General features: G+C 52.2%; 12 protein-coding genes across 12 annotated transcripts; 7 read left to right on the top strand and 5 right to left on the bottom strand.

Annotated features, from left to right (window-relative positions):
• Nucleotides 1-210: 210 nt before the first annotated feature.
• Nucleotides 211-1,861, top strand: Z519_12581 (uncharacterized protein; the record flags this gene model as incomplete). The annotated part of the gene is made up of 3 exons (XM_016770286.1): nt 211-667; nt 727-1,032; nt 1,086-1,861. The coding sequence occupies 3 exons, from the start codon at nt 211-213 to the stop codon at nt 1,859-1,861; spliced, it is 1,539 nt and encodes a 512-aa protein (XP_016613464.1).
• Nucleotides 1,862-2,969: 1,108 nt separating this feature from the next.
• Z519_12582 (uncharacterized protein) lies at nt 2,970-4,954 on the top strand (the record flags this gene model as incomplete). Its single annotated transcript, XM_016770287.1, has 2 exons — nt 2,970-3,059; nt 3,188-4,954. 2 exons carry the CDS (start codon nt 2,970-2,972, stop codon nt 4,952-4,954), a joined length of 1,857 nt encoding a protein of 618 aa, XP_016613465.1.
• A 1,279-nt stretch (nt 4,955-6,233) lies between these two features.
• On the bottom strand, nt 6,234-6,713 carry Z519_12583 (uncharacterized protein; the record flags this gene model as incomplete). The annotated part of the gene is made up of 1 exon (XM_016770288.1): nt 6,234-6,713. The coding sequence occupies one exon, from the start codon at nt 6,711-6,713 to the stop codon at nt 6,234-6,236; it is 480 nt and encodes a 159-aa protein (XP_016613466.1).
• Nucleotides 6,714-7,202: 489 nt separating this feature from the next.
• Z519_12584 (uncharacterized protein) lies at nt 7,203-7,778 on the top strand (the record flags this gene model as incomplete). Its single annotated transcript, XM_016770289.1, has 1 exon — nt 7,203-7,778. The coding sequence occupies one exon, from the start codon at nt 7,203-7,205 to the stop codon at nt 7,776-7,778; it is 576 nt and encodes a 191-aa protein (XP_016613467.1).
• Nucleotides 7,779-8,501: 723 nt separating this feature from the next.
• On the top strand, nt 8,502-10,351 carry Z519_12585 (uncharacterized protein; the record flags this gene model as incomplete). Its single annotated transcript, XM_016770290.1, has 3 exons — nt 8,502-9,109; nt 9,169-9,276; nt 9,394-10,351. The coding sequence occupies 3 exons, from the start codon at nt 8,502-8,504 to the stop codon at nt 10,349-10,351; spliced, it is 1,674 nt and encodes a 557-aa protein (XP_016613468.1).
• An 816-nt stretch (nt 10,352-11,167) lies between these two features.
• Nucleotides 11,168-12,796, bottom strand: Z519_12586 (uncharacterized protein; the record flags this gene model as incomplete). The annotated part of the gene is made up of 3 exons (XM_016770291.1): nt 11,168-11,775; nt 11,883-11,963; nt 12,058-12,796. 3 exons carry the CDS (start codon nt 12,794-12,796, stop codon nt 11,168-11,170), a joined length of 1,428 nt encoding a protein of 475 aa, XP_016613469.1.
• A 754-nt stretch (nt 12,797-13,550) lies between these two features.
• Z519_12587 (uncharacterized protein) lies at nt 13,551-14,660 on the bottom strand (the record flags this gene model as incomplete). The annotated part of the gene is made up of 1 exon (XM_016770292.1): nt 13,551-14,660. The coding sequence occupies one exon, from the start codon at nt 14,658-14,660 to the stop codon at nt 13,551-13,553; it is 1,110 nt and encodes a 369-aa protein (XP_016613470.1).
• Nucleotides 14,661-14,751: 91 nt separating this feature from the next.
• Z519_12588 (uncharacterized protein) lies at nt 14,752-15,423 on the bottom strand (the record flags this gene model as incomplete). Its single annotated transcript, XM_016770293.1, has 3 exons — nt 14,752-14,797; nt 14,854-14,938; nt 14,991-15,423. 3 exons carry the CDS (start codon nt 15,421-15,423, stop codon nt 14,752-14,754), a joined length of 564 nt encoding a protein of 187 aa, XP_016613471.1.
• Nucleotides 15,424-15,655: 232 nt separating this feature from the next.
• Z519_12589 (uncharacterized protein) lies at nt 15,656-17,007 on the top strand (the record flags this gene model as incomplete). The annotated part of the gene is made up of 2 exons (XM_016770294.1): nt 15,656-16,933; nt 16,993-17,007. 2 exons carry the CDS (start codon nt 15,656-15,658, stop codon nt 17,005-17,007), a joined length of 1,293 nt encoding a protein of 430 aa, XP_016613472.1.
• Nucleotides 17,008-17,952: 945 nt separating this feature from the next.
• On the top strand, nt 17,953-19,237 carry Z519_12590 (uncharacterized protein; the record flags this gene model as incomplete). Its single annotated transcript, XM_016770295.1, has 3 exons — nt 17,953-18,113; nt 18,167-18,947; nt 19,001-19,237. The coding sequence occupies 3 exons, from the start codon at nt 17,953-17,955 to the stop codon at nt 19,235-19,237; spliced, it is 1,179 nt and encodes a 392-aa protein (XP_016613473.1).
• Nucleotides 19,238-20,572: 1,335 nt separating this feature from the next.
• Nucleotides 20,573-21,635, bottom strand: Z519_12591 (uncharacterized protein; the record flags this gene model as incomplete). Its single annotated transcript, XM_016770296.1, has 2 exons — nt 20,573-21,324; nt 21,389-21,635. The coding sequence occupies 2 exons, from the start codon at nt 21,633-21,635 to the stop codon at nt 20,573-20,575; spliced, it is 999 nt and encodes a 332-aa protein (XP_016613474.1).
• Nucleotides 21,636-23,534: 1,899 nt separating this feature from the next.
• On the top strand, nt 23,535-27,128 carry Z519_12592 (uncharacterized protein; the record flags this gene model as incomplete). Its single annotated transcript, XM_016770297.1, has 1 exon — nt 23,535-27,128. The coding sequence occupies one exon, from the start codon at nt 23,535-23,537 to the stop codon at nt 27,126-27,128; it is 3,594 nt and encodes a 1,197-aa protein (XP_016613475.1).
• Nucleotides 27,129-27,262: the final 134 nt, after the last annotated feature.

Genomic DNA, 27,262 nt, shown 5'->3' on the forward strand with positions numbered 1-27,262 from the left:
ACGGCCAAATACAACTCTGTTCACAACGAGTGACCCCAACAAGCCCGCGGTCTGTTCGATCGATTAGTCTAACCGCATCCCCGCCTGCGCCATTTCGCCCTGGCTTCTTCGCTCATCCGCTGCCACACATCACCATCTCGCCACCTCTTGACGTCTTCTTACTTCTCCTCTTCCTTCTCTCCTTCCATCGTTGAGCTCATCCTTTGAGCGATGCGTCCTGGCGGTGACCTGCTACAACATGACAAACTCACGATGACCTTTGAAACATCCCTTTATCCGTCTCCCTCGTCATTATCCTCCGATCCGACTTCCGTTTCCTCCTCACCTTCTTTCGCCGACCACAATGGCTGGCAGGAAGGTCATCCACTTCCCTTCAGACCCCATCCCGACGGCTCACCTACCTCGATTGTCATAAATATCAGTGATGGCGGCGCAACAGGCCGTGGCATCCTTATCGGGTTATTATCTGCGTTTGGTTCGGCCGGCGTCGCAGTACTTGTTCTTGCCATCTTCTTTTTCTTCAAATATACCTCTCGAGGCCGCATTCTGTTAGATCGTATAGGCCGGCCCGGTGAGTTCGACGATGAGCAAGCCTTTGCGCAGGAAGAGGCCGAGGCCTTGGAGACAATGGACGAGTTGCAAAGGACGGAGTATTTGAGGGCCAAAGGTACGGGTCAATCACATCACAAGTCAGTCGCCCTCACTCGGGTTCTAACGGCGACACAGCATTTGTACAAGCGAATCCCCCAGAATCCGTTCAAACTGATATATCGCTGTCGCAGTTCCTGGCTATCCAGGAAAAAGGTGTGTCTGCGTGGGAGTTCGAGCCAGAACTAGAAATCGCCAACTGCTTTGTCGAAGCGAGAACCGAAATCGAGTTTTTCGATTCAGAATGCAGTGTACAAAGCAATCTTCCGGTGCCTAAGCAGAACGAAGTGTACTACTGGGAGGCCAAGATCTACGACAAGCCCGAGAATAGCCTGATCAGCATTGGAATGACCACGAAACCGTACCCTCTGTTTCGATTACCGGGTAAGTCCATCGCCTTTTGCGAGAGCGGATGACTTTGTATGCTGACTTATCAGGTTTTCATAAAACATCGGTTGCTTATCTTTCCACGGGACATCGACGCTATAACCAACCGTTTTCCGCGAGCACGTATGGTCCCCCTTATGTGCAAGGAGATGTGATCGGGGTAGGATATCGACCTCGAACCGGAAGCATATTTTTCACACGCAACGGGAAAAAACTAGATGAGATTGCGCACAATCTCAAGACTCAGAACTTCTTCCCAACTGTAGGTGCAAATGGACCCTGCCACGTTCATGTGAATTTTGGCCAGATGGGGTTTGTGTTTATCGAGGCAAATGTCAAAAAATGGGGGTTAGCACCAATGACGGGAAGCCTTGCACCACCTCCTCCTTATGGTAGCGAGCAAGGTAGCATCCTGCTTGAGACGGGAAGAGAAGGAACGCGGCAGTCGACATATGAACCCGGACACTCGAGGACACGGAGTGGTTTGGCAAGACTCGGCCTCCCAGCTGGTAACCCGGGGCCCGTCCGGTCAGCCACGGATATATCATTGGCGCAACTGGCGCATATATCGTCACAGGATCTGCCGAGCCAGGGCAACGCACTTCTGGACATGGGAGATATCCAGAATCAGCCTGTGGAGAATACACCTGCTGGACAACAGATCATCCCACCTCCCGAGTATAGCAGTCCCCCGGGAAGTCGAAGGACGAGCGGTGACGGCGATGAAGATGAACGGCAGGAGTTGTTGCGTGATCGGACAGGAGGACCACCTATTCCCACCTACGATGCTGCTGTGGGCGAAGCGGCAGGACCCAGCCATACATGACGAGATACCCCTGAGCATGAAATAAAATATCCTTTACGACCATGAGCGTAAATCCGACTTTGCCTTCCTATTCTGTTGCGTGGCTCGGGTTGGTTCAGAGTGAACGTTCTGCGCCTAGAGCTGACATTCTATCGAATGGGGTCTGCTTATGAAAGAAGATATGCACCTGTACGGAGTAGATGTGGATACTATAGGTGCTATTGGTCCTACTTACGTCGAACTGGGGAACCAAAGGCGACGCCTAGGAATTGAATGCGCGATTATGAAAGAAATCTGTCATGCAGAAACTTCTGGCTACCGAGTACCGAGTAGACCATGCTGGGTTCCCTTCCCAACCTCCCCCTGGCCAATCGACAGGTTATGCCTGCTTGTTAGGGATCTGCAGACCGTTGAGGCCTCCTGCTGTTGGCTCGTATGCAGTTCGTGCCAGCACCCACTGGCCCCATGAGTCCCTGGGGGCAGCTGAGTGCTGCAAAGTCCATACCGCTCTCTGGCGTACCCCAAACACAAGCCACCAAAGCTACATACAAGAATGACGCAGCATGGCGGCCTCCCATGAATGTTTGTCTCTCACCAGAACGCGGGTTGCAGACGGCGAAAGCTGAATGAACATGCTTTTTCTCCTTTTGGCTTTGGCACATCGTTCGTTTCCGGATTGCAACATCCGTTTCTCCTTATCATTACTACATTGATCCTGCGATCTCGAAGACCATCCGACCTGGGAACATACCTAGAAAATGCCTGCGTTGGGGGTTGCTGCTTCACATTCCAACGCTTGCAACCTTCTCGATGCAGCTACATGCAGTGAGATTTCCCTCAAGTAATTGACAACTCAACATACGCAGAGAGCCAGGAACCTATCTTCCTCAGCTGGTCCAGCTCATATTCATCGTCACTCCACCTATTTGCCCACAATTTCGGCCCCTGTTCGAAGCAGCCACCCGAGACCTCTCCCGAAACCCCCATTCAACCCCAGACCAGACCGAAATCCCGGGAGTTTGCGCACAGAGAACAAAGGGATTGTGGAGCGAGCCACAGCGGCTCAAGAGCGGGACGGAACAAACAATTGAACAAAGACCTGTACAGCACGGGAAAGTCACAAGGCTCGATGCGAGGAAGCCATGCCTCACACGACGCAGGCCCGGAGCCTCGCGAGCTGGGTAACAAAGAAGACGCATCTTTCCAAGTGATAGTCCTGGTAAGTAAGGTTATATCCTTCTCACATTTCCTGGGGCCCTGTGGTGCGCGATATCTTACCCGTTCGCCGGGCGCAGGAACCACTAGACTTGACTTGAAGAATGCCTCAGCAGCTGACCATCGGCTCAGGGATCTACAGGCGGACCTCGCGAAGACAACATCACAGGACTATTGGTGAGGGCACCCCAGTCGGAATGGCGCAAGAACTCCATGATTGCAGTGGATGCTGGAGCGCACTTGTCCAGCATGATCCGCATCCTAGAGAGGCAAATGCCATTGATGTCTGAAAAGCTGCCAGCTAAGGGATACTCGAAACTGTTGGAGAAGGGGCCATTTGCCGGCCTTCGCTTTCCAAACATCAGTGCGAAGGCAAACGCACTCTACATCTTCCGCGAAATCCTCCATGGCTTTCTCATCACGCATCCGCATCTGGACCATCTTTCTGGCATGGCAATCAACACTCCAGCGCTCGAATATGGTAGAGAGGCGAAAGCGATTGTAGCTTTACCATCCACCATCGAAGCTATCAAGAACCACATATTCAATGACTGGCTTTGGCCAAACTTGTCAGACGAAGGGAATGGTGTTGGCTTCGTAACCTATAGACGGCTGATTGAAGGCGGCAATCCTCGCCTAGGACTCGGCGAATCTCGAGGTTATGTCAATGTCTGCGACGGGTTGGCCACAAAGTGCTGGAGTGTCAGCCACGGGAAATGCCACAGAAGGGCACACAGCGTATCCTATCAACATAGTGATACGTTCGGGTACCCCTCCGAATACAACTTCCCGTCTAGGAGACTGTCTCGGATATCGGACGATCATGGCTATTTCGCCGCGGTCGCGCAGCAACAGTCACAAAATGCTGGTGCCTATCCTCCTGGGCCAGTTCAGATGTCTGCTGGTCCTGCAACGCCCGGCGGACCTCTGACCTCGAACCTTCTCGAAAACTGCCATTTGTTTGAGCCGGTCTCAAGTTCGGCATTCTTCATTCGCAATGATGTGACAGGCAACGAGTTGCTCATCTTCGGCGACGTCGAACCCGACTCGGTCAGTTTGTCGCCTCGAAACCACATAGTCTGGGACGACGCGGCCGGTAAAGTTGCCAATGGAATGCTCAAAGGGATCTTCATCGAGTGTTCGTATGATGACAGCGTACGCAATGAGGATCTTTATGGTCACCTCTGCCCAAGACATCTGGTTGCAGAACTCACCTTTCTGGCCAATTGTGTCAGCAATCGGCGAAAACAGAAGACATCCGTCGACGGCGCAGCCACTGACACAGCTCTGGATGAATCAGCATCTGGTCGGACCATTGGAGCTTCATCGGTACCAGATCTGTTGATGAGACAACCGCCGACACCATCGGAACTGAAACGCAAGCGCAAAAGGCCGGTGAATGGTGATTTGACCATCACGCCGGAAGTCGGGCGCGCCAGTTCTGACAGCCTGCCTTCGCCACAACCTATGCCTATTGGGTACGTGGGAAACAGGTCTATCTCATCCACTCGTAGAAAAGTCTCCCACGAACCGCGAGAAACTGAATACGGAGCTGCTCCACCCACTCCAGGGCGCGGCCGCAACGTCACCTTCCAAGCAGACTCAGCAACTTGGCCTGTGCAATCTTCGAGTCGTCCCGCGCTCACCACAGCAACAACCTCGACGGCGCACACTCACCACAGCTCGTCTTCCCTATCTGGTTCGGCCAACTACCAGCGGGAAAAGCTTCCGGAACCTCTCAAGGGAGTTACGGTACATATTATTCATGTGAAAGATACATTGATGGATGGTCCAGCACCAGGGGACGTGATTCTGGGGCAGCTGCGGGCTCTGGGAGAGGAGGCAGGGCTAGGATGCGACTTCAATGTGACGAATTGCGGAGATAGTATATGGGTCTAGGCGGGATATGACGGCGGCAAACGAGAATGCCATTTTGCTTGTGCTATGGAGCCGAAATCCGTTGGAGGGCCTGTTCGAGTTCAATTCACCATGTTAGCTCTTCCTGCACTGCCTGTACAAAAGTCATATTGATGCTTGCTCTGCGTCAAGCTCCAGCACAGGGCCGCAGAGTGATTAAGATGCAGATTTTCCTGACGAGTCTGTGGGATCAAGGAATCTTTAGACCTCGTCCAGCCTTTGGATCAATCAACCACTTCACTTCTGATCCAGCTGCGCCATCAATCAATCAGTCCGATGCGTGGCCCCTTCAGGAGCGTTCAAGAGTGATTCACTATCCCAATCTTCACTGCTCTCCCTCTTCCCAGCTCAACTCTCGCCAAGAGCAGCACTCGATCCCAAAGTATAGTAACCCCCTCGACTCTGTGAATTCTTGTGAAAGCTACACTTTTTCTTGTTCTTTTCCTTCCCTCGAGTTGCCCAAGGTGAGTCCGGCAAACAGTGAGGCGCCTTCAGTCCAGCAGGGAGTGTGTGCACTATTCCCCTTTCTCTTGGCTCTGGTCACACGAGATCCTGGCCAGGTAACCTGGGGTGGAGGCGGGTGGTTGGAGTGCCTGGTTTAAGGCCGGGTCCTCAGTTCAGATTGTTCATTTTCGTCAAGTTCATCAAGTAATCTCCCTGTCCCCGTTGCTCTGGCTCTGGTCTTGCTTACTACACCCTGCTGTGTTTGTCTAGGTTGGACTCGGAAAGCTTTTCATCGTCGCTTGAGCTTTATGCTCGACTCTGGAGAAGAGTTGGTGCTTAGTAGTGCAGAGTTTGGTTGCGGGCAGGCAGTGAGTGATGGTAATGTGATGGTGTTGAGTTCGAAACTTGTCGTGTTGTTGTGTTATGTCGTCACTGCCTTCGCTTTCGCCTCTGCCTCTAATTCTTGAGGTCCCTCTCACCGCTACCAGCCCGTTCTTGTTGCTCTTTAACATCCCCCAGTGCATGAGCCACAGCCTCACTTAGGTCTGGTGTGACAAAGCCATCAGGCACAATCTGCTAGGTCAGCGTATCTCTCCTCTCTTCCACCGCAGCATTTCCGTCAGCTAGGACTCGAGAGAAAACACTGCTACAAAGACTAAGCATGCTGTACAGGAAACGGGAACATGTTTGGAACTGAGGTGAGAGTCCGATGAGCACAAACCCGCAGCACACCAACCGGACAACCATCACCACAGTGTGCGAGCCGACGTTCTCACAGACACAGAAATGATGAGAGAGCAGATCGACCCGTACACCTTTATCCAAGTAAGCACCAGAGACCTCCTACCGCCCAAAAAACAAACCTCATCGCGTGTAATCGAGCAGCATTCCTATCCAAATCTCCCTCTTCGCCGTTCTGTACGGCCCGCAGATTCACCCACGCATCCACCATCGGCGTCAACGCGTTCGCAGTGATGACAATACCCAGGCATCTTTGAACAGTCACTCGTGCTACGGGAGAGCTCTGACACCGTCGACTAAATTGCCAATATACTGTAAGAGCCAGGACCGATAGTCCTTGGACGAGGTTGCGGATGCCATGAGGGTAGATGTATATCATACCACTATCGGCCTTTGAGCTGGCTGTCGCCTCCAATACTCGAGCCATATATCCCCCAAAGGCCGTCGCAGCTGATGCAGGAGATATGAAGCTCCATAAGCCGATGATGAAACCTCCGGAGCCGATCAGGCTCGTGAGAGCAGGGAGGGCTGTACGTGACAGCGGACGAAGAGACATCTTTGCGTCAGACCTAGGTTGTCTCTCGGAAGGAAGTCAGGAATGCCAACTCGAAATTCCACACCCTGTTGCAAGCTACATAGGCACAAGCAGAAGCACACCAAGCTGTGGGAGGGAAAAGCGAGGCTTCAGATGATGGCTGGACCTGGCAGTTTCCCGCGGTTGCACTTCACTCGTATGCAGAACCGTACAAACTCTTGCGGGTACTGTGGTTTACACAGCACAAGACGCGGAATTATGGCGACATCGGCCCTCGGTATAACATCAGACCAAACTCTTGCTCCTCCAAATCTCAGGTGATCGTACAGAAGGGTCTCCATTGCAAAGCATATTTGGCAACAATTCTCCCCGCTAAAATATCGCCTCTGATCCATCAAAGGTGTGAGGAGTAGGTTGAGGAGACTCAAGGCCATTCCAAAGACCATTTGACAGTCAAGCCACGAGAAAAATCATCCCAAGGGAAAACATAGAAGAACTAAAGTCGTGGAGATGTCCGAGCATCACTCCCACTCCCATTCTCACCATCATTCACATGATCACGACCATTCTCATTCTGGACCTGCTCATCTTTTTCAAGCAACCTCCTCGAGCGATCAACCACCAGATGGATGGAAAGAGAGCGGTGTCCGGGTCATTCCTGGAGACAGCCTTGACACCAACACTGCTCAGACACCAGGGATGAATCGCGCCGCTGCTATAACCACTGCGCGAGTGGGCGCTCAAAAACTGTGGGCCGGAACCGTCAAGATTCACCCAAATGCCAAAACTGGTGCCCATCACCACGGCCATCTGGAAAGCGTCATCTACGTCGTGAAAGGCAAGGCACGAATGCGATGGGGTGAGAGATTGGAATATACTGCAGAGGCTGGGCCAGGAGATTTCATATACGTGCCTCCTTACGTCCCACATCAAGAGATCAATGCGAAGGAGGACGAAGAGCTGGAGTGCGTGTTGATGAGAAGCGACGGCGAGGCCATTGCAGTCAACTTGCCAGATGTCGTACCGGCGGAAAACCCAGAGGGTGTGAAATGGATTGACCCCACGCACCCAACTGGGGGAGTGTGACTAGGTCTATATTCCCAGTTTCAATCCACAAAGACAAACCTGATATACAGATCCGGAACAAAAATCTCCGAATGGTCTCAAAGTCCAAGTGGTGTGCGTGACGTCCCCTCAAGTGCACTTCAGACGGGAACAAGAGCGTCTAGAAATCCAACGAATACCGAGGCCGCCTCGGCAGGAGCTCCCGATGCAGGTTAATTAATCGCCGATTTTATATAGGAGCAAGCAACGGATTCGACTCACCCAGCATTGCTGCAAGCCAGGATACAGTTTTCGTCATAGCGTGTCCTTCGGCATATATCTCCAACGAGACCGTTTATAACAGGCTTCTCCTCTTCCTCCAAGCGACTTGGCGAGTCCGTTCTTCAATGGCAGGCCCCGGCGGACAGGTTACATAGGAACCTGGAGACTTCCCTATTCTGACGTTGTCTTCATTGCGCTCTATACTGCTACTAGGTAAGTCTGCTGGAAGCCAAGAAGACTAGCCGTTGATTCTCTGCACCCCGCATGATTCTGGTTCGGCACCTCTTCAAAGGATGCAGCACTGCCTTCGTCCATACCGTTCCACCGGACATGCGGTGGAGCTTCAAACACCAGAAATTCAAGCTGCGAGAAATGGGCAAAATCATCGTAAGGACACAAGGAGCAGGACTGGGTCTATATATACCATGCAGCCGAAGACTCAAGGTAAGGTAACACTGGTCACTACCTCTTTCCTCTGCAAACATGGCCAGTATGACTTCTCTCCTCGTCATATTTCTCACTCTTGTTGCCTGCCCTTTGGCTGTCATTGGCAATCCAACCTCCACAAACAATCCCCGTCCCACTGTTAAGATCGACTCTGGGGTTGTGGTTGGCATCACCAAAACAGACAACACCTCTGGACTCCAGTTGAACGCGTTCTTGGGTATTCCCTTCGCCGCACCTCCTGTTCGATGGGGTGCTCCTCAGCGACCAGCTCCGTGGACAGCTCCATTTTCCGCATCGAAGTATGGACCAGCATGTGTGCAGCAGTTCAACTACCCGTTATCCCGTCGCAATTTGATCCTGCAGTGGTTTAATACACCTCCTCCCCCTGCGGGCGAAAGTGAAGACTGTCTGAACTTGTGCGTTTACGCTCCGCTTCCCAAAGGTAAGGAAAAACCACAGCCAAAAGCAGTCATGGTGTGGTTGTACGGAGGCGGGCTGCTTTATGGCTCGAATTCCCAAAGGCTTTACGATGGGTCAAATTTGGCTGCTAGTCAGGATGTCGTGGTCGTCGTTGTCAACTATCGCACAAACGTGTTTGGATTTCCTGCGTCTCCTCAAATACCCATCACAGAGAATAATCCGGGGTCAGTCCCATCTCGTCAAAACCCTGCTTCTGACCTCTTCTGATAACCAAAAAACACAGATGGCTAGACCAACGTTTCGCGCTTGATTGGGTGCAGCGCAACATTGCTGCGTTCGGGGGAGATCCTGGGAAAGTTACGATTTTTGGGGAGAGTGCTGGTGCTGAAAGGTAAGTCTCACACCCAGAGGAGGCAATATCCGTGGGTCTGTCCGCCGCGTACAACCTCGACTAGCGCTCAAATCTGGGAAGAATTCGCTCTTATTGACAAGCATCCGTTAATCGCAGCGTCGACGCTCTGATCACCCAGCCGCCCAAACCACTATCCTTCCGCGCAGCAATCATGGAATCCGGCACCGCAACCGTTCGAGGTCGCCCGGCAGACCCGTTCGCTTCCTGGAACACCCTCGTGGCAGCAATGAACTGTTCCTCCGCCACAGATATTCTAGCATGCATGCGCTCCATACCGGCGGCCACCATCAAGACATACAACGAGATGAACAGGATGCCGTGGATCCCGGTCTTTGACAACGTGACAAGCGCCGACACTGCGCGCTCAAACCGTCTGAGCTCCACGCCGCAGAAGTCCAAAATCGCCCGCGTGCCGATCCTAGGCGGCACCAACGCCGATGAGGGCCGTCTGTACTCGGTGACAGCAAACGACTCGGCCTCGTTCATCCGGGGGCTCTTCCCCACGGCCACGGACCAGCAGGTCTCGAGCTTGCTGGCCGCGTATCCCATCGGTCCGGCCGGCGTGGGTTTTGGCAACCAGCTCGAACAGCTCGGCGCCGTGTACACGGACGTGATATTCCAGTGCCCAGCGCGTCTGGTCCACCTGGAGACGGCCCAGGTCGGCATCCCCAGCTACCGGTACTACTACAACGCGAGCTTCGCCAACACAAACCTCTTCCCGGACGCGGGCGTCTATCACTCGAGCGAGATCGGCATCGTGATGGGAACGTATCCCGCCACAAACGCCACGGCGTTCCAGCGCCGGTTGAGTAGATATGTACAGAAGGTCTGGGCCGACTTCGCAAAGGATCCGTACTATAATTCCTCTTCTTCTTCCACGCCCCCTTGGCCCCAAGTTCCCGCTGCTATGGGCATGTTGGGCGGAGGCGTGCGCGTCGAGGACGGGCCGGACGCCAAGGGAGCGAACCTCACCGTGCTGAATCGAAACCAGACGGACGTGGTCGATCAGCGGTGCGCCCTGTACCAGGCCTTCTATGATGCTTTGGGCCATTGAGGATAAATTGGCTGGCTGACTGGTCCGCCCCAGACGGAGAAAAGGGGAAAGAGCGAAGAGGAAGAGGAAAAGGAGAAAAGGAGGACATGGGCACGCCTTGTACTCCGTAAATGCCTGATAGGCGAACTGATTGACGATCGCCGAGAGCTCCTTGTGGGCGAGAACGACGTCGTGTCATATCGTGTTCCGTGTGTTGTCGATCTGGCTTCGTTAGGCACTTCTGCTTATATGTGCTGGAATCGTTCGGATAAAGTGTCACAAGTAGAGGCTTGCGGCTTGCTTCGTCGATTCTAGTTTCGGCCTTCGCCCTCGTTGATAGATACATTAGGCGGTTCGTGAACCGGGCCCGTTCGTCGATCGTAATTACGCGAAACCACACTGCGACTGCACTGTACTGTGTTGAAATTTCTTTGACCCAACATTTCATGCTGGAAGACCACACGATCAACCAAAGCACGGAGTGCGAGGTCCTATGATAGAGGCATCGACAGCGTTCCTCTTCAGCCGAATCCAGCACCAAGAAACACAAGCGAATCGTGCTTGAGAAGCTTTGGCGTCCTTGCCTTTAGTTCTTGATTCGGCTGCCAGGTCAGGTCCGCACTGGTGGATGGATGGATGAATGGGAAGGCGTTTGTTTGCTGAAGAATAAGGTGTGGTAGTGAGTGCAAGCAAAAGCGTCAAGATATCCATCCCGACGACATGGTTGTTGTCCCCGTTCCCATCGTGCAAGGCTGGAGTCCCCACCTCAATCCCTTCTCAGACAGGTTTCCCGGTAAATCTAAGGGGGCACGAGTTGTGTAGGATGGTCTTCATTGTTCAATTCTTGGGCAGTTTTCCCTTGTCCACCATCCGCTCCTCATCTTTCTTTCCGCCCTCTTCGGCTCCGTCCTTCGGAGGGGGCAAATTCTTCAAGCACGGAGCGTAGAACAACTGTCCGGCCCAAGCGCCCTTAGCCGTACCCGTAGCCACGACGCACCAAAGCAAGATTACCGCGATGCTGAAGACCGTGCCTAGCACCTTGAAGAACATGCTCGGCATCTCGACTCCAAAGGTCATGGTTGAGATTGCGTACACGCCCAAGGGGAACGTAAATCCCCACCAACCCATATTAAAGGGAAACGGACGCGTGGAGTAGATGGTCGCGAGGGCGAAGACGAGCCAACACAGACCGAACCCCCACATTATCAGCGCCACGAAGAAGCCGAGGACGTAGGCGACGTCGCCTGCCACCGGGAGATTGTGGAAGAAGTGCACACGGGGGAATACGAGCCGGGACACCTTACCCAGATACATGATCGTGTATCCACCCATGCCTAGAGGTCCCAAGGGGAGAAATGAGGAGACGACGACCTCGCGTGGGGGGAGCTTGTGCAAGGCCAGACGCTGGTAGTACATTACCAACACTGTGATCGCGAGAGGGGTTGCTGGTCGTTTCGTTAGCAACTGAACAGGATCCAGGTAGACGAGGAAGTGAGAGGGGAATTCTCTGCACCGCTGGTTATGGCGGCCAGGGTTTCCAAAGGGCACTTACCCATACCCCACATGACATATGAAGTTATCAAGGTACCCAAGGCGTGGTCGGGGGAATCGAGCAGTTCGGCGATCTCACTTCCTAGAGATATTCGTCAGCACCTATTCCTTCTCCTTTCAAATAGAACGACCGGCTCGGCCGAGGGCGATCAGCAGGAGAGGTGATCAGTACTTACCAGCCCCGGAGGCAACAATAGTACTTGCAATCGGCAACAGCTGTGCCGCCGTGATCCTCTCCAAGCCCTGCGAGTCGCGTTGACTCATCAGCAGAAATGGCAGAGACACCGTCACGATCACGGCGACCACAGAATCAACCATCCAACAAATCCACGCGACCCACACGCTCCAATAACCCCAGTAGGGGCAACACAGGAAAATCCAGCTCTCGACCAAGGTGGCGAAGCCCATGGGGATGGTGCCCAGGAACAACGAATTCGTAGGGTCGGCGATCATGACGGCCCAGATCTCCGGGTAGAGCGTGTATCGGAGGAAAGAGGCGGTGAAGGACAGGGCGAAGAGGATGCTGTTGAGGACGAAGAACACCACCGAGAGCCAGTATAGCCACGCGGCCTTGAAGGGGATCGTGATCAGCAACAGAGAGCAAATGCCCGTCCCCATGGTCACGCTGAACCAGGACGGCGAAAAGTTCCGCACCACGCGACGCCAGCCAACGTCGTACTTGGAGGGCGGAAGTATTGCTTCTGGTGATGTGGATTTTGAGATGGTGGTAATGGACTCTGTGTCTCCCGACGGGTCAGATCTTCTAACAGGTCGACGGGTTTGTTGTGTACTGCTTCGTGAACGCAGGCGGTTGAAATCCGGCCGCGAGACCATCTGGCTGGCGGGGATGGTCATGGCTGGGTTGTTGGAGGCTATGCGCTCCATTCTGGCGTCCTCGTCGCCGGGGTCGACCATTGTGATTGATGTTGACGCGGGATGATGGTGATGGACGAAAAGCAGGTCAGGTCAAGCATCTTGACCATTGACCTTGGTTTATATTGGGGTCCGCCAGATGACGTCTGTAAAAATATGCTTTTCAGGCGGCGAGGCGAGTGTTGGACATCGGCGCGGTCATCTGGCCGGTCCTGTGGCGGCGTCATCGAACTCCGAATACGCTTAGTAAAGCAGCAACCAGCCCACTCGCACCGTGATAGCACCGTGACTAACCATCTATAGGAGCATATTAGCCTAAGATGGTAGTCTGGACTTAGAATCCAGCGATCCAGGCCCTAGGTCTTTTTTGCCTTGACATGTTGTCGCTATTGAAATGGATCTCGGTGATCAATAAGAGAAGTCGAATCGACGCAGGTGAGCGCTGAAGTTTCAGTTATCAGACCAATGACAGCAAGCGGAGAGTCTAAAGCAGGCTTATGAGAGGCATGTGCCGCTGTCACGTCTTCAAATATCTACAACCTCCAAATTCAGAAGTGTAGAAAGGGCGAGTGAACCGGTGAATACTAGGGGCCAAAGGACGATGTATCCCAGAAAAGTGTAAACGTCATCGCTGTTGAGAGAGGCGGTCAAAGAGGAGACTGGTGCACTCTTCCTGAGTTATTTATCGGGGGAAGAGGTTGAAATGTAGGTTCCGAAGGTATTTTGAAAAGGAAGCGAAATTGAAAGTGGAAGTGACAGTGAGAGTGATGACCATGGCATTTGAAAGTAGTATCCACTAGGGGCTCTCGTTATTTGGCTCCAGGTCCAGCTCCTCGGATGTCTCATCTTCAAGCTCAGCATTGCTTTCAGTCTCCTCATCATCCAGGAGCGGAACAAATCTAAAATCGACAAAGGCAACACTGCCGGGGGTAGGCGGTGCATTGACGGAGACAGTGTCATCTCGACGTGGGCCAACGTTAGCACCATCACCCAGCTCAATCATGAACTGCAAGCTGAGTACTCCCTGTTGATCTTGACGAATGCTGACTTTACTGGCCAAGGCCATGGCCCGTCCTGCTCTCTTGATCATGTCGAACTTGTATTTCTGGCAAATCCGGCCGTGGCTTCCAGATGGTGGAATGACTGAAAATGTTTCTGTGACCAGGGGTTGCTTCTTTGACTTAGGTCCGTGGGGGGTGGGATCGTTCTTTGATTCGGGCATAAAGTCCACAGTGCTATCACCGAACGGCCCTCCTTCGCCCTCCAATGAGAAAAACGGGGCAGAGCGACTCGAAGCATTGATTACAAGAACAGATGGATTGGTGCCCGAGAGCTCTCCGACGGCATCATTTAGCCAAGCACTCTGCATAATTGCTTTCAAACACAGCGCGTTCCGGTCAAGGGGAATACCACCATCGTCTCCATAGTCGTCATGAGCCACGTACGTGTTCATCTCACATGTTGTGGTGACCGATCCTTCTTGAATTGTGATGGTAAGCGGTGCACCAGCCTCTTGATACGAAATCCGACATGTTCCTCCGAGCGCCAGAGCCGGAGTGTTGAAAGCGTTCCCAAATGAGGATGAAAATCCACCATAGGGATTGCGAGCCGAGGAAGTGGCTTCAGCGATACCAAAGATCTGGAGTGTTTCAAGGAGAGCAACAATTGAGACTGAAAATGTGGGCAACGAATGGTCCTCCTCGTTAAGCCTCAGATTATACGACGAGAACAGTGCTTTGTCGAGAAAGGTTAGGCCTTGAACGACTCGCGCTTCCTCGACGGAGAATTTGATCCCTTGGTGGGTGATCTGCACATCTGCCCGCTGCGAAAAAGCAATGCACCGAAGCAACAGGTACAATTGCCTAGCAGATGTTGACATTGCCGTGAAAATGGGGGAGCCAGCCATTTTTCAGGAGCTTGAGCCTGTTGACCAGACGAGCTCCAGTGGACGCAGACGCAAATAGACGGATGCGGAGGCACAGATCGTCGACAGAATCTTAGACATAGACACCAAATCCGCAGATCGCGTAGACGGCCCCGAAACTATACATGTGTCAATATATTCGTGTCAAGCTCCATGGTCTTTTGCCTGCACGTACCCAAATGCCAGTGAGGCAGGGATGCCGAAAATAGGTATTGAGAGAGGAGACTTGTTCAGGGCGAAGAGTCCAGTGAATATCAGTCCTGAATACATAAGTCAATATGAGTCCGAGAGCCGGTGCTTGCGGAGTCTCACCAATGAGCAGAAGAAACAATCCTACGTTCAATTGGCTTTCCTTACCAACCGTAGGCTGGAAAGCGCTGCCTGCGGCTGCTTGCCACACTTCGTACAGCGACATTGATGTGGATAACAAGACCGTCGAATACAAGTTCAAGCGGTCGACCTGGTGGATTTCATATCGAGGAGAGGTCCGCAGTTGCAAGGTGGTCTCCAAATGTTTAGTCGCAAGACGACGCGACTGCAGCAACGGCCATAACCAGCAACTTTTCCGAGATAATGCGCTAGTCTTGTTGCGGTAATCATCGTTGCGGTGTCTTGCACCACCGCTGAAATCGCCTCTTGCGCCTCTCAACTCCGAGGCTCTAGGCTGATCAACAAGTCTTGACTGCGGCGACGTCCTTTCACACGCTTGCGACGTGTTATATAACGCATTGTTCAAAATATCCATGAGATCAAAGTGCCGCGATGGCGCCTGTAAATGGTGAACGTGAGAATCCTTGGGTGCGGCAGAATAACATGGGCATTCTTACTGACTCTTCACAACGCAGATACAAAGAGGAAGGCGTCAGAAGATGCGGCCTCCTCTCGCTCCAAAAAAGCAAGAACGGAATCGCCAGTACTGGAGGACGGTGTTAAGCATGAAGAGGTAAATTCATCTCTGACCCCGAATCTCCGTCCTCATGCCTTTCAACCCTCCCCAGGCGGGGATCTTTCCGCCCGATGATAATTTATATCGCTTTCGATCAAATATCTCTACGGATTCAGACTCAACAATATCTCTCTCATGCCTCGAAGATTCCGGGGTCCCATGCCATTATTCTCATACTGGGCGTCCTGCATTGAAGACAACCGAGACTAATCTCTTCTCTAAACAGTCCGACACAGAACCTCTCATTACCCCCACACCCGTCGACTTTCCCGACAAACCGGCTGTGGTCGAAGAGAAACAAGGATTTATTGAGTTCAGGGTGGTCAACAACGACAATTCGAGGGAGAGCAACATCATATTGACCGGGTTGAAATGTATCTTTCAGAAACAATTGCCGAAAATGCCCAAGGACTACATCGCTCGGCTAGTGTACGATAAAACGCATCTATCCATGGCCATCATCAAGCAGCCGCTCGAGGTGGTTGGAGGTATCACATACCGGCCCTTCAACTCGCGGAGGTTTGCTGAGATTGTCTTCTGCGCGATTTCGTCGGATCAGCAGGTCAAGGGGTACGGTGCTCATCTGATGGCGCACTTGAAAGATTATGTCAAAGCTACTTCGCCGATTATGTATTTTCTGACCTACGCCGACAATTATGCGATTGGTTACTTTAAGAAGCAGGGTTTCACCAAAGAGATCACTTTGGAGAAGTCGATTTGGATGGGGTATATCAAAGATTACGAAGGCGGCACAATCATGCAATGCAGCATGTTGCCCCGGATCCGCTATCTGCAGGCTCCCCGAATGCTTCAGAAGCAAAAAGAGGCGGTCATGGCCAAGATTCGAGCAGTGAGCAAGTCCCACATCGTTCATCCTCCTCCGGCGCAGTGGAAGAATGGCATCGTCGAGATAGATCCCATGTCGATTCCGGCGATCAAAGAGTCGGGATGGTCTCCTTCCATGGATGAACTTTCCCGACAACCTCGACACGGCCCGAACTATAATCAGCTCCTCCACTTGCTCAACGACATGCAGAATCATACAGCCGCCTGGCCATTTGCACAGCCTGTCAATAAAGACGAGGTGCCTGACTACTATGAGGTCATCAAAGAGCCAATGGACCTGTCGACAATGGAGGAACGACTGCAGAACGATCTGTACCCCAGACCAGAAGACTTCATCAAGGATGCCAAACTCATATTCGACAACTGTCGACGCTACAACAACGAAACCACACCGTATGCTAAAAGCGCCAACAAGCTGGAAAAGTTCATGTGGCAACAGATCAAGAATATCCCCGAATGGTCGGTGAGTAGTTGTGTTCTGACAATGATTTGGAGCTCGGATATACTGACATATCTTTCCAGCACCTGGCGGAATAACGACGTTGTCTTCGACGCATTCTGTAAAGGACCCGCATAAGACTTGGTGTTGGTACCATAGCATTGTGGCTTTGTGGATGGCATTTTCCCTTGGGGAGTTGGCGGCGAGGAGTGGACGATTACATGGAATACCGACTTAGCCTTCTTTTTCTTGCATACGATATGATACCCAAACTGCATCACTGGCGTTTGATCAGGCTGATCCACTGAGACACGGAATGGGAAATAATGGCACACAAGGGGAGTTCGCATTGGCCATGACGATGGGTGCTAACTAGAAGATTGGCAAAATCCGAGGGACGCGGAAGTATCTCGTAGTTAGATGACGAACCGCCAGTGCGGCATGTGCTAATTACAACTTGGTAGGTAATACCTAGTTGTGTGGCTGGCAGAACAGGGGAAGGATGAGAGGAAGAGAGAGTCTGGGGACCTGCAGATTGTCGGAGCTCAATGGAGCCAATTACTGCACACAAGGAGGTTGCCCCAGCCGCGTCCAATTCCAGGTCCCCCTGCCACATGTTGCTCCCTGCGCTCTCCCTGCCCTGTTCCTTGCTTTTGGCCAGAAACCACCGACCACCGCTCTCGACCTCACTCCGACCAGACCAGACAAAGACGACACGCTCTTTCTGTATCTCTACAAACACCACTTCTCCCGCTCGCCGAATACTCTTCGATACGCTCGCTACTGTCTCTTGACCCGCCATGTTCACCATGTAAACCCAGGCCCACCAGCCTGCCACTCGCAACTAGCAACTCAGTCACTAGCACCTCACGTCACTTCCATCTCACCTCTACTTCACACCGTAATCCCCACCGAGACGAGGTTCGCCGATCAGTTCAGAGTGCGGTGGCTGCAATAAAACCCTCCCACGTCAACAAATTCGCGCCTCCTTTTATACCCTGAAAGACACGGACTCCGTTGCGCGCAGGAACACCACAAACGCAATGGCAAAACCGGCGAGCCGGGGGGAGGATGTCGAAGTCCGCAACCGACTGCCCACTTTAATGGAGGTTCTGGGAAGAAGGACTCTAGCTCCAGTCGATCTGTTCTCGTTCTACATTTACATGCGCGATCAACAACGCTCCGTGGACTACCTGGACTTCTGGTTTGTTTTCTCTTTCAACCGAAGGCTTGGATCAAGATTGACTTATTCAACAGGCTCGATGTATCCCAACACATGTCCTTATGCCGCCACTACGTTCGAGAACTGCGCCGTTCGATGCTCGTCGACACGCCCGAGATGGAAAAGACTACCAGCAAAAGGTCCTCGGCGTTGCTTGAACAGTTTGAATTGGGTGAAGGAGCGGAGAGAAGGAGTGGCCAGGAATCAAGGGTGTCTGCCATCCTAAGATCAGACAACGGAGCCGCCGCCGCCGCCGCCGCCACTGCAGGCGCCAGACCACCCCGGAGCAGAGGAGAAGGAGGCGCCGGTGGTGCCACCGATCACTCCCCTGCACACAGCATGGGATCTGCGCATTCAAGAAACATCAATCGACCCTCCGGCGACCGCCCGTCTCCTTCAGAACTACCTCAACCCACCTATCCCACCCCTGAAGTGCGGACAGATTCAAATTCTCCTGGGCATAGTGTCGCTAGGGCCGACATTAAAGCCAGTGCGGAGAAGATCCTCTACACTTTTGTGCTGCCTGGATCGGAGCGAGAAATTGTTCTGCCAGACACAATGCTGAATAGGATTATTCGAGCGATTGAAGAAGAAGGACGAGATGATCCAGAGGTATTTGACGACGCTAAGGACTACGTCTTTCAAGCGATGGAAAGGGATGCATTTCCAGGTTTTTTGCAGGCCAAAGCTTTGGGAAACCTGGTCCCATTGAGTGTGTTGATCAGGCTGGCTATTGGTCTGGCAAGCTTGATGGCCGGGTTTTGGGCGGGTTATTACATGATTCTGAGAGATAGGTCGAGGGCTACTCGCTGCTGGGTAAGGACTCCCCCTCAATGTCATCGTCGTCTCACACTGACCGAAAACTTTAGCTTATCTTTCCCTTCACAATCGGCTGCTACTTCCTCGTCTCCTACCAGTACAAACTCGACATCGTTGCCGCTTACCTGGGATTTAGTGAATACACGTGGATGAACTGGTCGCGCGTCAGGGAGCCGTTTGTACGTCGACTGCTTCTGACTCGAGCTACCATTGCATTCTTGATGTTTGCGGCGGCGGCAGTGGCGTTAAGTGTCTTATTTATATTTGTGCCGGGTACCAGGTTCTAGGGTTTGAAGAATGTGTGATGAGATCGGATTGATGCAATGAAAATGGGCGTTACGGCGTTCGGAGTGCTTGAAAGGATGGTCCGGGATCGGAGAGCCGTGAGATTTACAGTGCTTCATATCCAGCAAAGGATCGAACAAGAAGGTCGGATCTCATTGTGGTATTGGGAACAGAAGGCGTTGATGGGAGTCTGTCATGATGAGCGGGCCAGCTGCAGCCATCAACCTAAAGGGAGGAAACGATGAAGGAGGCAGGCAGGCGGAAAATACTGCGAGCGCAGAAGCAGCAAGACAGTGGAAGTCAGATATTTCGTAACAACAACAACAACAACAACAACAACAACAACAACAATACAGGGTTCAAGCGAGGGCACTAGATCAACAGCAAGAAAGACACGTGGAGCTTGGATATGTATGCTGTTATCTATGTGACAGCTGAGACTCGTGAGCCTTTGATATGCCCGAATGCCACATGCAGAGTTAATCGAGCTTCAATTGGTTTTCCCCTCTTTTCATTTTCCTCCATCCCATTGCCGCCAAAGGATAGACTCTGCCTTTGCAGAGGGCATTGACAAGGAAGCCTGAACCAGGTCCACTATGGTATTGCAGATGACTGTGGTTGTAGTCCAAGCAAGGTATTAGTAGGGGAAAGGCGGTTTCACATAGATGGGAGAACCGGGTTTCAAATAAGATACCTACATATGTAGGAGAACCGGGGATTAAAAGGACAAGGCTGAGAGAGGATGGAGTATATAGGATGGCGCCCGGTAGGATCTGGAGAAGAAAGCAGAGGACGAAGACGAGGACTACTAGATATTCTTCATTAAGGTCGTGAGTTCATTTGTCTTCGTCTGCGTAGGCCTCGGACAGATCTATTCTATCCATCGATCCTACCGCCCCGTGCTAATAACTTTACTCGCCCACTCGCCGAGGGCACCAGGTGACGTTGAATGAAGACCCTCTCGATGCGGTCTGTCCCAGCTGGTGTTGGCTCAGATAACCGGTTCCGTCTGGTATATTCTGGTCTGGTCTGGTCTGGTCTGGGCCATCCGTGTAATGGCATATAGGACTTGTAAGTGTGATGGATTTCGCATGAGATCCTCCACCTTTGTCTTGTCCTCAGACCAAACACCAAACAACCAGTCTCTCTTTCCATGCAAATACGCTTTGGTTCATGGAACCTCATTTCAATCCGTGTAGGCGCTTGCTTCGACTCTACCAAGCTCCACCGGAAGTGTGTTCAAAGACAGACACTCTTGTCTTGTCAGAATTTGGCCAAATCGTAGCCATGCCGTCAGTTCGATCGTGCGGTGAACGTTGATGTGGAGATTCAAAAGCTCACTTCGAACCTCGCCCACGGTTTCGCTTTGCACCTCTTGAGCCCCCGCTTAATCCGCCTCTCGATCCGGATCCTATAAAGCCAGCTGTGCCCTCACCAATACCCTCGTCCAAGTCCATCCTGCCTTCGTCGTACTCATCATCCTCGTTGTCACCCTCGCCTTCCATCTGCTGGTCAAGGTCCCGCTTACTAGGAGGACGCTGCCCTGCACCAGAGCCGGAGCTGCGACCGGTACGCGCGTTTCCACCTTTGGCATCTGACACGACACCATTGTCATTCGATGCGAGATGCTTGTCATTACTAAGGACAAGCGAGTCTACCTCATTCTGGCGTTTCCTCTCGCGCATAGCTCTCTGTTGTGCTGTCGCTCGCATTGCTGCGATTTGCGCTTCCAGGTCGCTCACGACGGAGACACAGCGCGATTCCCATGTCTGTAGGATCTGCAATAATGCGGGAAGGGATTGAGGGCGCAGATCGCGAAGAGGGGCGACGGACGTAATGTGTACGGTTGGCGGACTGGATGTGGGACTGAGACGAGCGGTGAGGAGACCGGAGTAGATAGATTGTGTTATCAAGGATTCTAGCTCCTGGGGAGTGGAAAGCAGGAGAGAGGAGAGAAGCCCAGTGTATGTTAAAGCGTTGGCTGTTGTGTTTTTAGTGGTGGGAGCGAACGGTGAGGCCAGGGTAAGGAGACTGAGTTGGCGTAATTTGAAGGTTTGAGCTTCGTCGAGAGGTGGGAGAGACGGGTTGGCTGTGATATAAGACTCGTTAACATCTCAATCACATAGCCTCGCCGAATTGGCTCAAAATCGCACCTTTATACTCCTCGTATGTTCCCCAACTGAAGATCTCCAACAATGTCAACCATGGCTCTGATTCAGTGGCCCTCAGACCCTGGACAACTGGCAGTTGAAGTAACTCGGTGAAAATGTAGGCCCCCGGAGCGGAGATTGCTCCCTTGATCAGTTCAGCGATGAGGCGTGGTGATGGGGTCTTGGTGGTCGTAGCAAGGTGAATAAAAGGTTGGATCGAAGCAAGAGCCTTTGCCTGAGATTGATCCATTGTCGGTAACGATCTGAGGCGGCGGAGGGGAGGGGGAGTCGCGTGCCAGTACGAGAAGACAGTGGTGGATTGATCGCAGTGGTCGAAACTCAGACGAGGCTGTCACTGCGGGCAGAAAACAAGAGCTTGGCATGGACCATGCCGTGACGCTTTCACAACCTTTCCTCCTTCCCATCGCCTCTGACCCTCTTGTAACCTCTTGCTAATTACGATTCTGCACCTGCGTATGCAGTTTGCCATCCCCATGCGACTTTTGCGTCCTCAGCATCCACCACGTCGTCCTCGTGCCCGAAAACGTCCGCCCCTCCATGTGAAACCTCGCCGCAAGGAGCCATGCCTGCGCGAGATCGCTCAGCGGAGCGAAGCGTCCACGTCTACGACTTGAAAGATTCTCCTACCAAAATTGGCGGCCAAATCCTTCGGCTCGCTGTTACAAATGCAAACTTCTATACAATGATAGAGATCATTGTGATATTCGAGAGCCCTTTCTTTCTACAGTACAAGATGAGAACGAAGCGAAGATTAAGAAAGACGACCATTCCCTTCGACCGGGAAACTATTATATTGTTACTACTAAGTATTTTTAGCTTAATAACGAGCCAGTCATTACCCGAATGATTAGTTAAAGCTCCTAGAGACCATGTTGAAGCCTTTCGAGAGGCTGTTCGCTCTCGAGATCGTCGATGGATTATATCTGGGGAACCTGTGACTTCGATCGGTGAGGTGGACTTCTAAGGTCGCTTCAAGGCTGCGCATATTTTCCCACTCGCTAAAGAAGATTACCGAAGAGCTCACAACTACGGTCGATGGATCCCAATTGAACCAGCACAAGGAGGATCTATCAACTCAGTACAGAATGGAATATTACTCTGCTCTAATATACATCACGAATTCGATGCACTTAATATCTCGATGAACCTACATAATACCTAGAAGGCTATATAGCCTTTTATCCTATTAGGAAAATATTGAAGGTAGGTGTCTAGATCGATAATTATTTACTCGTCCTAATACACTTATTGGTTCACTTCTACGTTAACACTTTAGGCAGGCAATCTTAGTGAATATAAGAGGTACTGAAGACCCGATCTTCGAACATAACTTCCCGCCCGGTTCTGATATCGTTGGCGAGGGTCTTCGAGGTCCAAAGCCAGGTGAAAGAATGGAATTTGAGCTATTCAGCCGTCTCGGTGCTCAAATGGAGTTGTTTCCGTCGGAAGGGGGCATCATTGGGTTGAGGAGGGAGGGGGAAGAAGGGGAAGAAGACCACCGATCCAATCCATAGAAGTTTACTTTTGTACAGGGTACACGGTATCGTCCCTAGAAGTACGAAGAATACCAAGTGCCTCGAATCAAATATTACTGCCTCAAAAGAAACTGACTCCCTGTGTAGTTGATCTCTCCACCGTTTTCTCGGATGAATATATTCGCCTCCGTCACACTCGACAACCGATGTCATTTTCTCCCCATCACTGACAGCGAGGCTGCAACACCAGCCTTGAAACGACTGCATGCGGCTAGTGGTGGCGTGATACTATAATCAGGGAGTGTTTCTGTCCGGATTCGTCGATAGTGTCGCTATTCGGTTTCAAGCGCAGGATCCCGCGCCTTAGGCATTTCTCAGCTTCAACTCCCCGTCTCACTTCTGGCTTCACACTTCGTTTGCAACTCGGTCCGCTTGCGAGGCCCGCTTGCTTATCTTCTTCGCTCTCCGTCTTCTCATCACGCTCTTTTGAAGTCCTGTCTGTCTCTCTTCCTGTCGAACCCTCCGCAATCATCCTCTCGAGTTCCTTTTGCACCCCCGAAGTCCGCCAGAACGCGTGCCCCCGAAACAATGCATTTATGATCCTCTCTATCCATTTCAGCACTGTCGGCCGCCCCTATTGAACGTTCGTTAAAATGAGTCTTTCTAAGAATGGCGGCCATGAGCCGTCGCGACTACCACCCACTCCGGCGCATATGGCCACCACAACCCTCAAAGTCGACGGCATGACGTGCGGTGCCTGCACCTCCGCGGTCGAGTCAGGGTTCAAGGGTGTCGAGGGTGCTGGTGCTGTATCAGTCAGCTTAATGATGGGGAGGGCCGTGATACATCATGACCCCAAGAAGTTGTCCCCCGAGAAGATTGCAGAAATTATTGAGGATCGTGGTTTCGACGCCGAAGTCCTCTCTACCGATATGTCCCAACCTCCCACGCTGACGATTTCGACCGCAGTCTCCAACTCAGAAGCCCCGCTTACCACCACAACGATATCCATACAAGGAATGACTTGCGGGGCATGCACTTCCTCCGTCGAGGCTGGCTTTAAAGGCGTCTCGGGGGTGAAAAGCATGAATGTTTCTCTGTTGGCGGAGCGGGCAATCGTTCAGCATGACGCAAAGATCATAAGTGCCGATGCATTGGCTGAAATCATTGAAGATCGAGGGTTTGACGCCACGGTGATCGATTCAAAGCTTCAAGACACCATGAGGCCTGTAGGTGGAAATGCAGAAGCCAACGAGCAGTCGCAGACGTGGACTACCACTGTAGCCATTGAAGGCATGACGTGCGGAGCTTGCACTTCATCCGTCGAAGGTGCTTTCAAGAACGTTCCTGGTCTGGTCAAGTTCAACATAAGCCTTCTAGCCGAACGAGCTGTCATTTCTCATAATCCCGTCACCCTCCCCTCAGAGAAGATTGTGGAACTCATTGAAGATGCTGGATTCGATGCAAAGATTGTATCTTCTCAGGCCGAGACTAACGTGCAGGGCTCAATGCATGTTTCTCAGCAGCTCAAGATCTACGGTCTTCTAGATGGGCAAACTGCCACTGAGCTGGAAAACAACTTGAGATCCAAGCCCGGCGTCAAGAGTGCTGTTATCAGCCTTTCCACATCTCGCGCCACCATTGTCTACGATCCTACCGTTATTGGCCTTCGACTCCTTGTCGCAGTCGTCGAGGACGCCGGATTCAATGCCTTGGTTGCAGACTCGGAAGACAATAACGCACAGTTGGAATCTCTAGCCAAAACAAAAGAAATCCAGGAATGGAAGAGAGCATTCCTCACGTCGTTGGCCTTTGCCATTCCCGTATTTTTGATTGGCATGATTATCCCCATGTGCTTCCCGTCTATAAATTTCGGCGGCATTGAGATCATTTCAGGTCTCCTGTTGGGCGATGTCATCTGCTTCGCCCTGACTGTTCCGGTACAATTCGGCATTGGAAAGCGTTTCTACATTTCAGCATACAAAAGTTTAAAACATAAGTCACCGACCATGGATGTGTTGGTTGTGTTGGGCACCTCGACGGCTTTTTTCTTCAGCTGCTTTGCCGTCATCGTGGCGGTCTTGATACCCCCTCACAATAAGCCTAGCACCATCTTCGACACTAGCACCATGCTTATCACATTCATTACTCTTGGGAGGTGGCTCGAAAACCGAGCAAAAGGCCAGACATCGAGAGCTCTGTCCCAGCTGATGTCTCTGGCTCCCAGCATGGCGACCATATACGAAGATCCTCTGTACGCTGAGAAGCTGGCCGATGCTTGGACCGCTCCATCATCTCCAGTGCTGGAGAGGACGCCAACCGTGGACCATAGGAGAGTGCCATCAGGCCCTGGCCCCTCTGGTCCCTCAGCGATTGAAAAGGTCATCCCCACAGAACTTATCGAAGTCGGAGATGTTGTAATTCTCCGACCTGGTGACAAGATACCAGCTGACGGAGTTGTCACCCGCGGTGAGAGCTTTGTGGATGAAAGCATGGTGACCGGTGAGCCCATGCCTATTCAGAAGAAAAAGGGCAGCACCCTCATGGCGGGTACTGTCAATGGTGCTGGCAAGATCGACTTCAAAGTCACACGTGCCGGAAAGGACACGCAACTGAGCCAAATCGTCAATCTTGTGCAAGAGGCCCAGACGAGCCGAGCACCAATTCAACGAATGGCAGATCTCGTCGCGGGTTACTTTGTTCCCATCATCATCCTTCTCGGCTTGATCACGTTTGTTGGGTGGATGATCTTAAGCCATGTCATGTCGAATCCGCCCAAAATCTTTACAGACGAACATAATGGTGGGAAATTTATGGTCTGCCTGAAGCTCTGCATCTCGGTCATTGTTTTCGCTTGTCCTTGCGCTCTCGGATTGGCAACCCCAACAGCAGTCATGGTGGGAACTGGTACTGCTTCGCAACAAGGCATTCTTGTCAAGGGGGGCGCTGCTCTTGAAACAGCCACCCGCATCACGCATGTCGTACTCGACAAGACAGGTACCCTGACTTTTGGGAAACTCAACGTCGCTGACACGAGCTACGCGGCTCTCTGGAGCTCAAACGAATGGCGTCAGAAGCTGTGGTGGACGCTCGTCGGCCTCGCTGAAGCAGGATCCGAACACCCCATCGCGAAATCCATTGTCGTTGCCGCCAAAGAGCGACTGGGCCTAGAACCAGAAGAGGGCCTTCCGGGTCAGGTGGGCACTTTCGGCGTCACCGTAGGTCAAGGAGTTTCAGCCCTCATTGAACTGAACACACCAGGTGACGAAACCAAATACAAAGTCTATGTCGGTAACGCTACGTTCTTGGCCAACAAGAAGATCGAAATCCCTGCCGACGTTGAGGATGCGGTCAATGCGGCTCTATCTCCCACGACCCGAAGTAAATCCAAGACTGGGATAACGACCATCTACGTCGGGATTAACGGGCAGTATGCTGGATACATTGGTCTCTCCGACACGCTAAAACCTACAGCCCACGCCGCAATCTCCGCCTTGCATAGAATGGGTGTTTCTACCAGCCTAGTCACCGGAGATACCTACAACACGGCTCGCTCTATCGCTGAATTGGTGGGCATATCTCGAGAATCCATTCGCGCATCCGTCTCTCCCGGTGAAAAGCAATCCATTATTTCAGAACTGCAGTCCCAAGGAGAAACTGTCGCTATGGTCGGGGATGGGATCAACGATTCTCCTGCCCTGGCAACCGCCGATGTCGGTATTGGGCTTGTTTCTGGGAGTGACATCGCGGTCGAAGCAGCCGATATCGTGATCATGCGCTCGGACGACCTGCTCAATATCCCGACCGCTCTCCATCTGTGCCGCGTCATATTCCGCCGGATCAAAATGAATTTGATCTGGGCGTGTGCCTATAACGTCATTGGACTCCCGTTTGCAATGGGCATCTTCTTGCCTTTCGGATATCATATGCCGCCGTTGATGAGCGCCACCGCGATGATGTTCAGCAGCATTTCGGTGACCTTAAGTTCGTTAGCGTTGAGATGGGTTGGCAGGCCCAAGTGGTTGAGCGTCGAGGCTCTGAAGATGGAAGGCGACCGATACGGTGCGGCCATGATTAGTTCGAAGAGAAGAAAGGGCTTGAGCAACGGCGGTTGGATTGGCAAACTCCAGGGAGTCACCGAAGCATTGTTTGACAAACTCGAAGGCGTGGCTACGAGGAGGAAGGCGCAAGAGAGGGAGAGGGGCAATTACGTCCCGCTGCGGACTGTTGATGCAGATGCTGTGTAAAGTGAACGGAGGACGGGACCTTCTCGTGTCTTACTACATTTTCAGGGCCCTTGGATATGGACCATATATAATATACAAGCTTCGGAGCGTTGTAGTATACATCCCTTTGTTGATTATACTTGGTAGATTCTCTC

Source organism: Cladophialophora bantiana (genome assembly GCF_000835475.1).
Source record: "Cladophialophora bantiana CBS 173.52 unplaced genomic scaffold supercont1.31, whole genome shotgun sequence".
Taxonomy (NCBI): Eukaryota; Fungi; Ascomycota; class Eurotiomycetes; order Chaetothyriales; family Herpotrichiellaceae; genus Cladophialophora; species Cladophialophora bantiana.